The following is a 19,479-nucleotide window of genomic DNA, read 5'->3' as shown; positions in this document are numbered from 1 at the left end:
TTGTCTACTAACCCCCTCTAGCGCCGAATTGGCTGCACCCGAGCCACAGCTGCTGTCAGACGGGAGATCGCTCGGCTCCACGGAGCTCAGCAGCGCTCTGGGGCCCTGCCCTCCACGCACCCCTCTCGGTCGGCAGCAGGGCGACAGCTTGGAGACTGCAGGTGGCAACACCCCTTCCCATCAGCTAGTCCCGTGCCTCGGCCCAGGGCGGGGTCCCACCAAGTAAGTAGCCAGTGAACCCGCTTAAGAGAGCCCCGACCTGGGAGACAGGGTGTTGTGAAGGGGCATCTCGAGCAAGGAGAGCGCACCGGCCGCCGCGCGCTGCCTTGGACTTGGCCACGCACTGCTCAGACCTTGGGCTGCTCCCAGCTTCTAGCCCGACGCCGCGGCGGAACAGCGGACCTATCCAGGCCCCTGGAAGCCGGGCACCAAAGCTGCTATGAGGATGCTAATGACCTCCGTGGCGAAGTCACCACCTTATGCGGAATGCTAAGACCTGGGGAAGCCGAGGCGCCAGGCACCAGTAGACTTCCAGCGCGCAGAGACTCCTCTCTATAGCCTCTTCTCTCCCAATGCTTTCCAAGGACTCTGAACCGGAGAGGTGGCCTCAAACCTCGGTGGTCAAGTTTGGGAGGCTGGCACTCAGACACGTCAGGGCTTACCACTACCTTCGCCAAGCTGTACCCCGGGGCCAGGAGCGCTGACCTGCAACCTTCACCCTTTCTGGTAGCAGAAATGTCTCCAAGGGAAAGGTGGCGTCCAGAGCTGAGAGCACATCGTTACATGGGGGAGGGGGGACGCAAGTGCTTGGGGGACTAAGGTAGCTTCTGTGATACCCAATAAACCGCTGCTACGGCCAAGGGGGGGGGGGCGGCGCAGATGCCGCCGAGTCGGTGGTCACGAGGTGACACTCAGCCCAGGCTACTCAGTCAAGAGGCTGAGTGCTCAGTCCGCCCATCCCTGGGACCACTTGAGATCCCGCCGAGCCTCAGTCGCTGGGTTTCCCAGACACCAGACACAGGAAAGTTCTGGATGCCCGGGCTACCCTTACAATCTGCTGTGCCTCCTCTGCTCTGGGCTCTGTAAGTGCCCACTTGGATCCAGAGAGCACTTGGGTCCCCAGAATTGCACCTTCACTACCGGTCCTAACGTCCCTACCCATCCCCAGTACCGGCCTAGAGCCACCCTCCCCCGACCACCATCCCCTCCCCCAAACTACAGCCTGAGCTCGCTCTTGCGCGCGCGCTCTCCTGGGCCCAAGTGAATAGTCCTCGCTCGAGCGGGACACGGTAGTGGATGCAATTCCCCTCGCCTCCAGCCGCCAGGAGCTCCCCGGCGGCGCAGGCAGCATCGTCCCCGCAAGCAGCTGCTCCAGCACCTGGGCAGCCTGGACCCTCGTGCCCTGCTCACGGGGCCTCGCGCGGGGGGCGCCCCGGGACTTCCCCTGCGGACCGGGTGGAGGAGGAAGAGGAGGAGGAGGAGGAAGAAGAAGAGAGCTTGGTTCAGGACCCCCACGCTACTAGGAACACCTGGCTGCGCTGCTGCCACTTCTTTTTAAGGAGAAGAGAACCAGCCAGAGCCATGGGGGGCTGCGAAGTCCGGGAATTTCTTTTGCAATTTGGTTTCTTCTTGTCCCTGCTAACGGCTTGGACCTGCGACTGCAGTCACGTCTCCAACCAAGGTAAGGGACAAACAGAAGGGTTGGAGGAGGGTGCCCGGAGTACACTTGTCCACTACTGCAGGTAACTTTGTCCCTGGGTCAGCTCCTCTGGACTTGCCACACTCTGAGTTCCAGGGAGTCCTGATTAGACCACCTGGGTCCAGCGGCCCGTGGGGCTTTGATCCCTTCAGTCTCTTAAATTCTTTCCTCAGCACTTGGGTTCCTTCCTGGCATTTGCGAGATTGCTCCCACTTGCGCAGTCTCCACTGGAGGTCAAGCTTCATGGCACAGACCTAACTGCTGCTTGGAGATCTTTCACTAAATGGCAACGTGTGGATTCTCTTCCACAGCAGATTAAAAGAAAGGTCATGACTTTACTCTATACACCTGTAACCAATGATCAGCCTGTTTTCCTCCAGTAACTATGGGTCGACCTTACCCTGTCTTAGCTTCTGAACTTTACCATTTACTTCATCAAATTATCCATAGAACAGATGCTCACGTATCTGTGTTAGTGCTTCTCTCTCCTGAAAGAACTTGGCAAACAAGTGTTAAATCTGAAATTACAAGTTATGAATATCCGATTCATAAAGTATAATTGCTGTCCGATTTTTAGAGGACTTTATCAGTAGATAGTGGAAAGAGGAAGGCAAAAACTGCGAGAGGAAAAAAATGATGAGAAGCATGTAAAATATCTGATTTTTTTTTCTTCCACTCAATCTTCCATGAGATGTATCTCTTTTGATCCCTGCTATCAATGTTTAAAGATATAGAAAAACATTACCTGCATGTTCTCAATTGATTTTACACTAGGTATCAAACAGCCATAAAAGTTTTCCAGCAGGTACCTGGCTGGATTCTATCACTGATATGGTAGTATCATCAGTGTGTCACCTGTTAGCAAAGAATCTCTACACAGACTTCAAATGTAATATAGTGTTGATCAATTACGTTTTCCATTTAATATGGAAGATAAATGTGTAATGGTCTAGAGAAGGTTAGCTGAAAGTACAAATAGAGGTCAGATTATAGGGTGCTTTGTGCGTGATAGGTAGGAGGTTGAGAGAAGGCAAGCCAAACAACGAAGGCTTACTTTTGTTATACTCGCATATGGCCACATTATTTTATCTAGAAAGGAAATAATTATCCAGATGTTCCTGATTCTAAGCAATATTATTGATGTGTTTTACTTATTATTTTTTTTATCTGACCAAATGCAATCTCAAATATTCATTTTTGGAAAAATATTATCCCTGTGAGTTTGACACATCACATAAGTGACAGTTATAATTCCACACTCTTCCACAGCGGTTTATCTTCAGATTGCATCCCTCATTTGGATTATTGGTATTAATTACCCAGAAGTAGTTTAGTTTACTCCTGTGAAAATACGAAGACTTTAAAAAATAACATGAAACTATTTACTTGCCCTCTCATTTGGAAAGAAAACAATTTTTAGGAGTGAGGACATCAGATATATTTTAATACTAAAAATATCAACTACAGAAATTAAACATGTGTGTAGTTTGAGATTCAAGTTTACTACAAAGTTTGAAGTGATTCCTGCCTGGATTTTCCTTAATAGTTAATGTCAGTCATCATCAATCCTAGGCCCTGGCTGGATGCAGACAAATAAAACACATATGAACATCCCCCAAATAAAGCACCATTCTACTGAAGCATGCCGTGCCGAACTATCACGTTATAGATACTTATATCAAATGCAAGAGCCTAGTTGTGGTGTTTCTTAACCTCTTAGAGTAAATTTTTTTATTTCCTTCTTTGTCTTAATGAAATATAATGATTTTTAAACCTAAAGTAAATAGGAAACATCTGAAACATATTGCTTGTTTCAATTAGCTTAACTTAGTCATTGAGAGTTTTTCTCAGCTATCCCATCAACTAAAACTGGCTATTGGGTATCACCAAATAAAACTTTTAATTTGAATTTGTAGTAATGTATGAAAATACAAGTATAAATTTTCTAGTACTCAAAAATAAAGTTGAATAAAATTGGGTTTATTCTGTAATGCAAAGTTACAAAATATGATCATATCTTTATCAGAAATAAATGGTTATTTGTAATATTATAGTGATTAGAGATTTTGCCTGGCAAACTTAAGAGAACACTCAAATATTAAAATAATCATACAAATGAGTGATAAATTATTGGCCTTCTTTGTACTACTCTTCTGAGTACTTTAGATTAAGTTTCTTAACCTATAATTTCATAAGAGACAGCAAATTGCACATTAATTCTTGTCTATTTAAATGTAGAATGTTACAGAGTTATATGAACAGCACAAGATGATACACATAAAATTTACATTTAGTTGTAATAGATATAAATATAAATGTCAGATATGTGATTAATACTTAGTTTTTAGCAAATACTTTTCACATTGCTCATAATTTTATTAAGATTTTAGTTTTGAAGCCTGCTATTTTATATAGAGCAAGTTTTCATTTTTCTATAACCTTCATTCTTGATTAAGGACATTCACAAAATGAAATGTCATTGCTCTGTGTCTATTTTTACCAAATGATTATATATAAAATCCTTCATGGATGAATAGATTGGATTCACCCTCTGACCTCCTACCTCATCTTCCATACTAAGTCAGAGTCAATGATGCTGAAGAGAAGTGAACTACCTCCCTCTTCGGATCAACCTAAGGAAAACCTCCCTACAGAGAAGGCTTCCTGGCTTTAAACTGACTGTAGAGCTCTGTGCTGTAAAGACAAAATAAATCAGATTGAATCTTTCTTTCTATTACCCATTCCTCTTTGAATCAATATGAAAGTAATGTTCCTTCCCATATCACTTCATCTGATTAAGCACAAACATGATTTGTATTGGACTGTCTCTCATATGCCATTATTTGATCCTGTATTTAAAAATCACAGTATTTTCGAGGTATCAGCAATTTTTATTTAAAACTTACATTTTAATCTCTGAATATATATATATATATATATATATATATATATATATATATATATATATATATATAACCTTGTATCTCTTTACTAGTGAATATAAAACCAAACTTGCTTCCTGTGTAAGTTAAGCAAGTATAATCAATTATAGTGGGTACTGGCCATCAGGGGTCTATTTATTCAAAGATTACTCTCCTTTATAGTCTGAATGAGTTGATGCATCTCTTGGGGTGCTCATGTTCATAAAAATAATCAATTGCATGCAAAATAATTCATTAAGTCAACTTGTTAGGCTACATGAAAGAGTGAATTTATTTTATTATCCCTAATGTGTTATATAACTAGATTCCAGACAATCCTAGACAAACACAAGTATCAGGTAGCCATGGCACACGTTGATTTTGTTAATTTATCAATTTGTATGAGTTGATGGTAAGAAATCTGAAATTGTATATAAATATATGTAAACATGTTAAAGCAGAAAATATCTGGGTGAAAATCAATGGCCTAAAATTAGTTGCCCTGCAGTAAGTATTGTTCATAAATTGTTAAAACAGCAGAAATTAGTTACTATAAATGTTATTTGAATTAGATAATTTACAAACAATATGAAGGATCTTCAATAAAATCAAAATGATTTTCACAGACAAACTATGGATAAATATAGAGATGTCTGTGATAATTGTCACAAGTCCTCTTGGAATATATAACTATATACATACAACCTGGAGTTTGACTGTGTTATAAATAGGAAGTCCAATCTGTTGAGTTATTAGGAATAACAACCAATATATAAAGATAAAGTGTTTCTCTTTTACTGATTCCAGAGTGACTCTGATTTTGTACATCATTTGCTCTGGGTTACAAATAAACTCTATCAGAAAAGTTCTTATTGCACAAAAAAAAGTAACTACTTCATTAAAGTTATGTCCTCTAAACTGGAAGTAACATAAGTAGTATTACAAACTGATATAGTGTATTGTCTAACTATTTTATGTTAATTTTCTAAAGTGGAGAAATTATTTTAAATATGCTAAATAAGATGATGTATAAGATTGTTGAGTCCAAAAGATCACACAACAAATTGTGTATTTGTCTACAAAATCATTCTCTGTTGTACAATCTTTAGTAGCTCTCTACAAATTTGTTTTCTCTTCCACAGCCTCAAGAGCCAGCCTCCCCTTCTCCTGGTCTCACACAAGGATTTTCACTACATGTGTCCATTTGTTGCAAATAATAAAAGATTCTACTTAAAATTCAACATCACAACATTTAATAAAAGATTCTTCTTAAAATTAAACATTGCAACATTCATACAAGTCTTCTTCCTTTGGGTTATCACTTCTTGGCAGTCTAAAGATTGTAGGCATCAATATGCATACTTAAATAATGAAAATAATGTTATTCCTGCACTTTAATAATAATATAAAATTGATTACATATCTACAAAAATCAAATAAATTTAGAATATATATAATATGTATTATATATATATATATATATATATATATATATATATATATATATATCATCATTTTTTAAAAAGTCAAAAATGTGTCCCTGTTATCACTGGTATAACTTGAGCATTGTTTTTAGAATGTAAAATTTAGTGGTTGAAGAGATGGCTCAGGAATGGACAGTGTCTGCCTAAGGGTGAGAGTAATTTGTAATTTCATATTCACAGTACTTATGCTTCTGGTCACCTGGGCCACGTATACTTACATACATGTACACATTCATACACATAACACATAATAAACATAATAAACTAAATAAAAAATCAAAACTTTAAGTAAAACAGTAAATTGCTATATAAAACAAAAAACAATAAAACAAAACCTAAAAAAATATTTTTTAGATGATGAGGAAAAACTAGAGGTGAGTGGGCATAATCTGTTTGTTCCACACAACCTAGGAAAATAATAAAGAACTCAGAACAGGGTGGATCCCCAGGTGGGGAAGTCCCCAGATGGCCCTGCCTTCAGTCTCTGCTCCATTTTTTTTGTCCCCGTTCATCCTTTGGATAGGATTTTGGGTTAAAAATTTTGAGATTGGTGGGTGGCCCCATCCCTCAACAGGGGGGCTGTGCCTATCTACCGGAAGTGGTCTCTACAGGATCTGTCTCCCTCTCTCTGAGCAAGAGGGCAGATGTGGGATGGGGGGCTTTTGGAGGGGTAACCGGGGAGTGGGGTATCATTTGAGATGTAAACAAATGGAAAGATTAATTAAAAAATTTAAAAATGTTTCTAACAAAAAAAAGGAAAGACATGTAAATGAATAAAAAGATTAATAATAATAATTAAAAAATAAAACTCGGAACAAATTGGAGAAAGCAACAGAATAAAGAGTCATGGGATAATTGTGTCCCATTAAATGAGAGTTTTGAAAAGGGCCTGTGTTGAGGTGACATTTAAGCCTCATTCTCAACTTGTTCAGCACAAAGGGTAAAGTAATGCTAGAGGAAAGTGATTCGTTTTAATTTTTTTTCATTTTATTTGTTTTTTTTCTACTACATTTATTTTTTTACAGTTTAGTCATTGCCTGCCCCACACACACCTCCCCAACCTACCCCCACCCCACCCCTGTCTGTCGTCTGTCCTCTGACTGGTTCTCATCCCATTCCTCCTCCCCTTTCTCTTCCAAAGGATCTTCCCATTCCCTGGGGCCTTAAGTCTCTCAAGGGTAAGGTGTGTCTTCTCTCACTGAAGCCAAACCAGGCAGCCCTCTGCTGTATATGTGTCAGGGGCGTAGAGAAGTATTTTCTACATATGTGAAAAACTGAGTCCACTGTAACTGGAATGTACTAAGCGAAGAAAGGACTTGTGAAAATGTAGTTTGAAAGACAGTAAACAGACTTAATGGATAAAAAAAAAAAAATGAGATACAGTAAGAAACCAGGCTCTAATGTTGTCTCTGGTAAAATGGATGAAAAAGGACCTATAGTCTATCTCAAGAACAAAGAGATGTCTGGAGGCTTGCAAGAGCCCAAGTAGAAATCTAGCTATTCAAGGGAATGGCTGTGGTAGCCTAGCCTAGAACAGTGCTAGTGGAGATGAACAGCACATAATTAATGGGAAAATATTGTTCCTACAGAGAAATAAATATGCATATTCAACAAACCTATTGTATTTTTGGAGAATCTGAATTATGTGTTGTATTATCTCCCATTTAGTGTTCTTGCTATGTGATTAGTCATAACCAATGGGTTAAGAGGAATTGAGCAAAACAAAAATACTTGACAAAAATACTTAGCTTAATTCCCATTTGTTTTCAGTTCTAACTGACTAATATAAAAGTATAATCCTATGAGACTTAGCAGTATTCCTCCATGGCCTCTGCATCATCTCTCACCTCCAGGTTCCTGCCTTGTTTATGTTCTTGCCCTGATTTCATCCAATGACGAAGAAATAAGCCCCCAAAAGGAATAGTTGTAAAAATACACATTGCTATAGATAGGTGTACATTGATAGAGTCGGCAATGAGGCCCCTATACAAGTCTTCTGTGCCACTCATTTAAAGGTATTATGTAATCTTAGTACTATTTGCTGTTTCAAAAAATATGTATGTGGTACCGACTCATATGCTGCATAATAAAATGCGATGAGCTTTTTCTTTTTTTTCACCACAGCTTTCTGACTGTAGTTGTTTTCTTGTTTGTTTGCCTGTTTGTTTTTTGTTTTTTTTTTTTTTTTTTTTTTTTTTTTTTTTTTTTTTTTTTTTGGTCAGGGAGGAGACCACTCAGGTAGGTCTTCTACACAGGATATCATAGTGTTACAAAGCCCAAGTTTCAGGGAATGAAAAGCAACAATGGAGTTGTTTGTAAATGTATCAAAATGCACCCATGTGATACTGTTTATTTAAATTAAAATTCTAACTAATTCCATCCATAAAAGAGATGAGTTGTTTTCAGATATTTCTGAGTCCCCCTCTCAGCATTGTATGTCGATGAAGCATAATAAACATTAAGAACACTTCTAAATCTAGACAATGGAATTTGAAGTTAGGCAATGTGTGGAGATGGGGTCAATAGAAGACCATTCAATAAATTTTCAAAATTTAAAATATCCCTTGGCTGTTATCTAATTTCTACTGTGAGTTCTCTTCCCAAAAAGACATTTTTGAAAAAAAAATTAACAAAAACATGATTGTTAAATCTCCCATAAAATTTAAGAAGCACCCAAAAAGAACAGAGTGTCATAAAAATGCCTAACCTAAACAATGCTTCCATAAATTTGATGTCTATTTTTATAGTCATACTATGAGTGTTTTTCATGTAAACATTTGTGAATATTTTTAGATATATTCACATATACTAAGTCTTTATAAAATGTTCAATGAACAATATGGCTTATAGAATATACAATTTTAGTTTTGAAATATATATTCAAAAATTATCATATTCATTCTTCTTCAACATATTTTTAAAAGGTCTTGCTACATGCTAGACAGTAGATGTCTCATTTAATATGTAAAAATGCCTGTCCCCAAATCTGGAAGAAAAAAATTGTTTTCTCCATATTAGAATCATTAATCAGGAAAGAAGTTAATTTTCATGTTTGTATTATGAATTATATAGTATATGACATATAGACGCATATAGACACACTGGTTTATGTTCAAATCTCATAATAAATCAACATTCTGTACCATTTTTTGAAAACTGAATCTATTATTCTTGTGTAATTAATGTTAAGGTTAAGTGAGAAAATCATTCAGCATTTAAAGAGTCAGGGAGCCTACGAGGTGCTCATACCAGAATGACCACCACCAAGCATAGTTCCCTGAAATCCTATTACAAGGGGTGTGATATTTCCTTAGTTCTTATTTAGCTTAAAAAAAGATTTGAGGAGTTCATATAATATCTTTTATAGCAGAGGAGATTGTGTGATAATGGGGAATAATCAGGTGCTACCAGTAGTTTCTAAGCTTTATTTCTAAATCCCTTTTTAACATTTTCTATTCTTAATTTTATAGATATATAAAAGCTTTATTTATAAAGTACACAAAATCAATTTAAAAACTTACAGTGTCTGTGCAAATAAAAGATAAATGTAACATGAATATATAACTTTCTGTAGACTGGCATTGAAATGAGATTTGTTGAAGGGATATTAAACTGACTTGTTCTAGTATGTTCATAATAAACGAATATTTAAAACTGTAATTCATCTTGAAAATATAAATTTCCACTTTCACATAGCATTAGCCATAATTTGTTGTTGTTTGGTTTTGGGTACATTGTTTTGTTTGGGATTGGAGAAAAAATAAGGATGAAAATTCATGCTTTCCACCCATTTGCTGGGTTGAAATACATGAAAAATACAGTCTGCTCCTTTATGAGTACATAGCTGAGATCTTCAGTTGTGGGACGATTTGCTGACCTGCATTTGGTGAACATACTTGCAAATAATCTTTCTTCCTTATATTTCATTAAAGTATGCCAGGTGTTAATGTCACATGTTATGATCCTTGGAAATATGAGATAATATGGACTTTGAAAATCAGTCTTAGGGATATAAAAAGACTTAATCTGTTGTTCTGCTCTTGAATTTTCTCATGAATGTGATAAAAGTACTTCATTTAAATAAGCATAATTAACTTAATATATCCATCTGCTGATAGCAATATGTCAACTCTGTTCTCTAGAATAACAGTGCTACACTATCAAACATGATTTTTGTAACACATGAACAAATAGATACATATAATGCTACAGTAATTAGGGTATACATCTAGAATAAGAACACTTACAATTCAAATTTATAAAAATGTACATGCCTGGGAATATTTTTAACATTGTATGCAGTTAATAAAGTCCATTGTAATCTAGAAAATAAGAAGCCTTGTGTTAGAATTAAGAACATTCCAAATAATAACTCTATGAGAATAAGTAAAATATATACAAGAATAAATATATACTTCCAGGTTAAATCATGTTGAATTATATTTGATGAGACCAAGTTTTTTTTTTCTTTTAATGTTACTATAATACTTAAGTATAACTAAAAACTATGATAATTAGATATATAATTAGAAACTTTAAGTATAAAAATTGTCTATGGATTAACATCTTGCATTACTAAAACTGTTTTATAGACATAATAAAACTGCAAAAAACACTTTCACTAAACACATCAAATAAAATAGAAATATGAACAATGGCACTATATTTTTAGTTTTTAGTTTGATTTGTTTGTTTGTATATAGCTCTCTTTGTAGAACAGGATGACCTAGAACTTATTTTGTAGCTCAGGCTCACCTTAGACTCGCAGCATTTCACTAAATTAGCCTCTCCATACTGAAGTTATAGTAATGTATGTCCCGGTGCGGCACATGGGACTATGAAAGTAAGCCTGTTGGCTAAGGATTCTCCTTGATGTGATATGTGGAACAAAATACTGTGATCTGTGGCTCATTTCTGAAAGTATCTATTAATGAAAAGTAACCTTATTTAAAACTCATTATGGCAAATCCCATCTATGGTCTATTTCTTTGAAATTAAAGTGCACTTATATAGTGGTTCCCTTGTGCAACACAAGTTAAAATAATCAGTCACCACTGTGTATCTGGACTTAAAGCTGAGCAAATTGCAAGATCTGATTGCTCAAAATCAAACCTGATGTAGCACATTCTACACGAAAACATGCCTGATGCAGCACAGTCTATTTGTTCAGTAAAATAAAGTCTCTGCTACGTGTGAAGATGTTAGAATACCAGCACACTAAAGGAGGTTCACTATTACCCTAACTACTTTACATGCTTCATTTAATGAAGGAAGAGTTGTAAAGAGACCTTCATTTTTATTTAACAAACCCAAACATTTAGCGCTTCACACTACCAATATAGCAAATTACCTACCATGATTTAAAAACAAGTAAAATTTAGAATCCTCCACTTTTATTGGGATTTTTACGATTGTACTAGAACTACAAGCACTGAAGGGACAGTAACTTATTGTCTTACTCTATTGCTCTGTAATAACTTCATTTTATAGATTCGACAAAATGTGGTTCATTCTGGTTATTAAAAATAACAGTTTGCTAGTTTGTTTAGTAAAAAAAAAAAGTACAAGTGTAAGAACATTTTTAGCATTCACTAGTTTATGGCAAGAAATCTATTTATGGAGAAAACTTTTTCTGGAGTTTTCAAGGATCCCTTCAGCTCATAAGGTGAATTTAAATTTAAAAATTTGGGCTAGTTTCTTAAAGTTTTAATAGGTTTATTAAAAGCTAAGTCATCCTGTTTCTTTAAAATTGCCACTATATATATATATATATATATATATAGTGAACTTCTGAAATAATTATTTATTGAAATACTTAGCATCTTATAAATATGCAATATGCTCATTTTCACTTAGATACAAACACTACATTTCTTGCATTTTTGAGAAGTACAGGCATGTCTTGTAAGATTACTGTTAGTTTCAAAATTAGGCATACATTCAAATTAAAAATATTTGATCATAACTCTGAGTCCAAGAGCTATACAATTTACAACACAGCTCCCAACTTCAGAGTGGTTAAGATTCACCTAATCCTGGGTGGAGAGAAGGCTCAGTGCATAAGCGAACTTTTTGCTCTTTCAGGAGACTGGAGTTCGATTCCCAACACTCACTATTGGTATAAACCACCCCCTTCTCTAGTTTCAGGGAATCCAGCATCCTCTCCTGTCCTTTGCAGGCACCAGGAATGCATATGGTACACATACACACATGAGAAAAAGCACTCATACACAGAAAATCAAATTAACCTAAATATTTACCCAATAAACCTTTGTAAGCATCAATTTATAAAACTAATCGTGTATTTAGTGATGTTGAAGAGATCTGGACTCTTTAGAAAAATATAAAGGACTCTTCTCAAAGATCCATAAGTTAATACACAAATGCAATGAAAATAAGGAGCCATTTTTATTAGGTATTTTATCTATTTACATTTCAAATGTTATCCCCTTTCCAAATTTCCCCTCCGGAAACACTCTGTATCCCATTCCCCTCCTCCTGCTTCTGTGAGGTTGCTGACGTACCCACCCATTCCTGCCTCCTCACCCTGGCATTATCCTACACTGGGGCATCCAGCTTTCACAGGACCAAGGGCCTCTCCTCCCATTGATGACCTACAAGACCATCCTCTGGTACATATGGGGCTGAAGCCATGGGTCCCTCCTTCCATTTGTACTCTTTGGTTGGTGTCTTAGTTCTTGGGAGCTCTGGGGGCTCTGGTTGATTGATATTGTTGTTCTTTTGAGGTTACAAACCCCTTCAGCTCCTTCAGTCCTTTCTCTAACTCCTCCGTTGGGACCCCATGCTTAGTCCAATGGTTGGCTGTGAGCATCCACCTCTGTATTTGTCAGTCTCTGGCTGAGCCTCTCAGGAGACAGCTATATCAGGCTCCTGTCAGCAAGCACTTATTCGCATCTGCAATAGTGTCTGGGTTTGGTGACTGTTTATAGGATGGATGCCCAGGTAGGGCAGTCTTTGGATGGTCTTTCCTTCAGTCTCTGCTCCACACTTTGTCTCCATATATCCTCCCATGAATATTTTGTTTCCCCCTTCTAAGAAGGACAGAAGCATCCACACTTTGGTCTTCCTTCTTCTTGATCTTCATATGGCCTGTGAATTGTATCTTGGGGATTCTGAACTTTGGGGCTAATATCCACTTATCAGTGAGTGCATACCACATGTGTTCTTTTGTGACTGGGTTTCCTCTCTCAGGAGGATACATTCTATGAGCCATTTAATATGTTGGGAATGACTGTACATTGTGTATGAGCTGTGCTAGGTGAATAAAGTCAGCCCTCACCCTAAGCACATAGCCATAAAATCAAAGAGGTGTCCATGGCACCAGTGCCCTATAGATAGAGCAGAGGCCATAAGAAGTGATATAATATACTTTCACAAACAAATTACTCTCGTTAAGCATAGGATGTGGCAGTGACACATTGATCAGAGCATGTCAACTTCAATATCTGAATTAAGATAATGAAGCTGGAACTTTCATGAGGATCACAATTTTTAAGTAATTTTGAAGTATCTTGTCAGTATTTAAAGATTAAACCTTACTGTACATTTAAAGTAGAGCCATTACCATGTAAATTGTACTATGGCTTAGCCTGAGTGTGGAGCTGATTACTGCATGGTATGATTTGGATTTTCATTAAACTTTTAAATCTGACTTTCCATAGCTTTTATATTTAATTCTAGATCTGACTGTAGAATACAAAACACATTTCTTAAATTTTAGCAAATTACATGTATGGCTGTTGATTACTTATCTTTCTTTACACGACTGCAAAATTAGGAATATCTGAATGGTTTTCCATGATATAAAATATATTATTAAATGTCTCTTTAGTGATGGGGGGGTGCTTTCTGAGCAAGTGGGAACATTTTACGTGTGAGACCCCAGAATCCATGTCTAGTCTATGTCTGTGGTGCATGCATCTGTTACTCCAGTGCTAGGATCCAGAGACGAGAAGACCATGAGTCTTGCTTGTCAGAGAGCTCCAAGCTCCTTGGGGTTTCTTGGGGTAAAAAGAAAATAAAAATGAAGGAAGGAAGGAAGGAAGGAAGGAAGGAAGGAAGGAAGGAAGAAAGGAAGAAAGGAAGGAAGGAAGGAAGGAAGGGAAGCATAGAGCTCTAGATGGAAGATGGGAGGAAAACTAAGAGAAGAGAAAGAAAAGAAAAGCTCTGAAGATCAATAAAGGAAGTTATGTCAGTATCAACACATGTGCAGGACATCTGTACACACACACAAGACACACACATACATGCATGCACACATGCATACACACATGTACACACACACACACACACACACACACACACACACACACACACCATGTATATTCAAACCAGAGATAGTTGTTTAATCTGTAAATCAGATTTTGAGAGAGGAGAATGTGTACTGCCAGCCTGGGTTACAAAATGAGATCCTGCCTCAAGATAAACAAACAAAAACATTTCTTCAAATTCTTGTCACCAGGTTTCATGTCTTATTTTCCTGCTTCATGGTTAATTAGTCCTTCCTAACTTTATTAAGCATTTAGTTTTTAGCAGTGCTTTAGAAGTTTGGATTTGCAGGTAGTACTTAATTTTTTTTTTTAGAAGTTAATTTACCATTTGATAGATTTGTATTTTATATTTGAAAAATATGACTTTAGAAGCATGTAGAAGTAAAAATGCTGCCAGAACTTGGTATTTTTGAACAGAAGACATCAATTGCAGATTAGCCATGATTAGCTTCTGACATTTAGATTTGTACATTTAGAATGTCAAAAAGCACTGAAAACTCCCAATCTAGCTTTTAAATTACAATAATACTACTTATTTTCTATCATTTCTGATATTATACTATCTTCCATTTTTCATAAAAATATTTTTTCTAAAGTAATAAAATTTATTACAGACCTTTTCATATACCTGATAGATTTAAATAATCAATTGTAAAGCAATATGTATCTTAATAAGGCAGATGAATATGCATGCTTCTATGTTTGTTCATATAGCCAGACTTTACTGAGTTGAAAATTTCAGAGTTTTGACACTTTAAATTTAAATGATTATTGTACACTCTTATATGCATACCACTAGAGACACAGCCCTCGCCCTGACAGGGATCCAATCTTCCAAATGCACCCCAGCCTCAGTTAGAAGCTCTACTCTTGATGTAGCAGAAGAATCCAGTACACATAAATAGCACCTGTAAAACTGTGGGCAAACAGACAATTTCCTCCTCACTATATTTGACGTTGATTGGCCTGTTCTCCAACTCCTTTGTTTTTCTTTTCTTTTCTTTTTTTTTTTTTTTTTTTTTTTTGCCTCATTAGTCCTCAACTGTTCCTTGAAAATATGAACATGTTCTAGTCCAAAGCAAAAGGAAGGTATAGTTTATACAATTTGGCTATTTATTAAAGTCTCTGTTCTGAAATTGGAATGATTATAAAATTTCTGACTTTAGGTTCCAATTCTTAATACACCTGGTATATATTTCACATTCATTCCAACAATCTCTTCAATTGGTTGTTGATTGTTTTATTTTTGTATTATTCTCTGACTAGCAACAGTGATTTAAACCCTGAAGGTTTCTCCTATTAGACCCTTTTTAACTATTGAGATATGCTTCTGATATACACACGTTGCCCCATAGGTAATAGAAAAGTAAAATGTCCATTTGCCAATCACCAAATACCAGTAGCTTATATGTGAATGTCAGTTCTTTGTGAGAGGTCAGTACACTAATGGAACTTATTCTTAGGAGGGGTTATATCTTAACAGTTTAAACCTGAATCGACTCAAATCCACTTATCTAACAGCTCAGAAAGAAGAATGGCTACCTGCTTGATTAATAATTGTAAGAAAGAAGAAGAAAGGTAGGCTTAAGCTCAACTGAAATGTTTATTACATAGAATATGACTGACACAAAAGCAGGTGTATGTGGCTCTCTGCTGTAATAATGTAGTGCTCTCAAGCCAATGTTCTGCATATTAAGAAGAAAAAAGGATGACACAAACTATAACAGACCTCACTATCCCTCACCCAGACCTGCCAACTGTGAGTTCTGTGTCCTGTTGTACTCTTAAAGCTGTTCAGCTCTGAGTAAGCTGTCCTTGGGAGGAAAAAGCACCAACATGGTTAAAAGATGTTTTGAGATTTAAATAGGGATTTCAGATAACTTTCCACAGAGAAGTGAGTGTCATTTGCTAGACATTATTACTCAAGAATCTGTAAGCTGGGAGACATTATAGTTCTACAGAGTGATCTGTATTGGTCTTGTCCTCAGTTAAGTTTCCAAGGTTTTTGTCTCTCTTGCAAGGGATTGGACCCAAAGCCTCTCTTTCCCATAATTATGTCAGTGAACTACACTGCAGTGCATTCTGCTGATGTATAATATGTTTCTTTCTGTTGTTTAATGTGCAGCAATCTTTTCCTATCATTTTAGTTCATTTTTCTCCATATATTATGGCTTTGGGTTAATATATTATGCCTCAGCCTATGCCCTGATGGCTTGCATTTCTTTTGATGTTACATTTTAGTAACCAATTAAGCAGAATGTTGAGAAATATCCATACAGTTGAATTTATTACTTCCCACTTCTATGAATTTAAATTTTTTAAAATGATAAATAAAAGACAGGAGAAGATTTATTTGTTTGTAGATAAGCATTTTAGGTTGCAGTCATACTTACAAAATGAAAAACTTGGAATCAAATTAAATAATCTGAATTGGAAGACTCTTCTGAGAGATGACTTCATTTGTCTGAAATAATTTGAGTGACATTTTCTACTGCGATAAAAGTGACCAAGTTTTTCTTCATAGGGTATTTGGAAAAACTGTAGTAGTTGTTAAAAAGATCATGGGCATAGACAAGAGAATAATGAACAAAGGCTTGTAACAGGGTGAGTCTGATGGAGACTAGCCAAGGAGACAGTATTAAAAGGATTGTCCTATTTGAGACATGAATTTTGGGGAGGGCTCCTATATTTTATCTCCTGCCACCACCACTTTGATCTTCAAAATCTCATCATTATGTTACATTCTGATAGTCCCCACCTCCAGAAAGATGTCCAAGGATATCACAACGATAACTTAGGGATATCTTTTTAATTTTTTTCACATTTACTTTTAATTGGTTATTTTATTTCTTTACATTTCATATATTGTCCCCCTTCCTAGTTTCACCTCCACAACCCCCCATCCTATCCTTCCTCCTTCACCCTTGCTTCTATGAGGGAGCTTCCCCACCCACTCCTGCTTCACCACCCTAGCATCCCCCTATGCTTGGGCATGCAGCTAGAGTCATGGGTCCCTCCCTGTGTACTCTTTAGTTGGTGGATTAGTCCCTAGTAGCTCTGGGGGATGGGGGAGTCCACTTAATTGATATTGTAGTTTTTCTTATGAGGTTGCAAACCCCTTCAGCTTCTTCCCATAACTCTTCCACTGGGGTCCCTGGGTTCAGTCTTATAGTTGGCTGCAAAATTCACATCTGTATTGGTCAGGTTCTGGCAGAGCTGTCCCACAGGGACATGGGATTCATCCCATCCACATATACCAAACGCAGACACTATTGCTGATGCCAAGAAGCACTTGCTGACAGGAGCCTGGTATAGATATCCCCTAAGAGACTCTGCTTAGTGGTATTTTTAAGGACTGGGCTTTGTCCTGCTTCGGGACTCAGAACCGATGCTGGTTCAGGAATTTTGGTTCCATCTGGTCCAGTGTCCCTAATTCTTCTACAGAAAGTCACATGCATCTACCTAATGTGACAACAACATCCCAGGAAATTTCCAGAGGTCAAAGAAATTGGGTCAGAAAACAGATCTCTGTACAGCCTCATTAGCAAGCTCTGCATATTGATTATACTCAGCATTTATCCCTAGAGGTTGGGAATGATCCCAGCTTATTGTTACACTGTTGGAGAAGAGGGAACATGTGGCTTGATGACCAAGTACCACATTTCTTGCTGTGTTGACAGTGTCATTTCTTAAAAATATTTAGCAAATTTTTTTTTAAAGTTATGTACTCCTTAGATTTTTTTAACCGTGGATTAGGAAACATTTGCTTTATATGTGGGAAAGGGTATAAGCCTACATATATTATAGAGAAAAGGGGGTTAAATTAAATATAGTAATGCTGTCTAACATATGAGGTAAATAGAGCATAAGAATATATAAACACTGGGTTGGGAAGAGGGTACAGCAGTTAAGAGTACTGAATGCTCTTTCAGAGGTCCTGAGTTCAATTCCCAGTAACCACATGGTGGCTCACAACCATCTCTAATGGGATCTAATGCCCTCTTCTGGTATGACTGAAGACAGCTACGGTGTACTCATTAAAAAAAAAAAAAAGACACATGGAATCATAATGCCATAATAAGTCAGGATTTGAACCCCTGACAGTTTAGTTCCAATAAAATATATGTATCCACGATCTTATGTGATGCTGGCTTTGCAGAACAATTGATTTTCAATAACTGTGAGCATCTGTTCCTCTTACATTTATAGATGGGAATAGATATGGTCCTTGGTAGCTATTGTGCTCTTTGAAACTATTGATAATTTTAAACATTTTTGCATTCAATAACCAATGAGATTTTCTTCTCAAAACAGTGTGTATAGGAGCTGAGAGTGCAAGCCAGTTGGTGCTTGAAACACAAATATGAGAACATGTGTTTGGATCACCAGCACCAATGTAAAAAATGTAGATGTGGAGACATGTGTCTATAACCCAAGTGTTGAGACAAGAGAATTGTAGGAGCTCATTGGCAAGACAATTCCAGCAAAATTATCAGGCTCCAGGTTCAGCTAAGAGACCAGAAAGACAAGGCGGAAGAGTTTTTGAAAATGAGACACAGCAAAGGTCCTGGCTTCTAAAAGTATACATGTGTATAAGCACACACACACACACACACACACACACACACACACATGAAAACACACAAATGTATGCACCAAGCAAATTATTATAATAGATGATGTGTCTTCCAACCTCATGTGACTAGAATTAATAATCTCTAATCCTTATCACTTTGTTATTACAACATTCTGGTTTAAGGGCATAAATCTTTATTGAGCATCTAGTGGAATTGAGCATACAGGAAGCAGCGAGCAATTTTTGAAGCAAATTTTGTCCTTAAAATTGAAGTGAATGGAGGAGCTAGAGAAAGTACCCAAGGAGCTGAAGGGGGGTGCAACCCTGTAGGTGCAACAACAATATGAACTAACCAGTACCCCCTGAGCTCATGTCTCTAGTTCCATATGTAGCAGAAGATGGCCTAATCGGGCATCATTGGGAAGAGAGGCCCCTTGGTCTTGTAAACTTTATATGACCCAGCACAGGGGAAGGCCAGGGCCAAGTAGTGGGAGTGGGTGGGTAGGGG

General features: G+C 37.2%; 1 protein-coding gene across 2 annotated transcripts in view; it reads left to right on the top strand.

Moving 5' to 3' along the window:
* The first annotated feature begins 895 nt into the window (after positions 1 to 895).
* The window catches only part of Epha6 (EPH receptor A6), an 858,253-nt gene continuing 839,669 nt past the window's right edge, over positions 896 to 19,479 (top strand). The window contains exon 1 of one of the 2 annotated variants that reach the window (XM_021209921.2): positions 896 to 1,681. In XM_021209921.2, coding sequence (XP_021065580.1) covers positions 1,297 to 1,681 — 385 coding nt within the window. In that variant the 5' untranslated portion in view covers positions 896 to 1,296. The remainder of the gene's footprint in view (positions 1,682 to 19,479) is intronic. The other variant, XM_021209922.2, reaches the window with a different exon arrangement.

This window comes from Mus pahari, chromosome 12, assembly GCF_900095145.1.
Source record: "Mus pahari chromosome 12, PAHARI_EIJ_v1.1, whole genome shotgun sequence".
In the NCBI taxonomy this organism is placed as follows: domain Eukaryota; kingdom Metazoa; phylum Chordata; class Mammalia; order Rodentia; family Muridae; genus Mus; species Mus pahari.
This window is presented reverse-complemented; position numbering and strand designations above follow the sequence as displayed.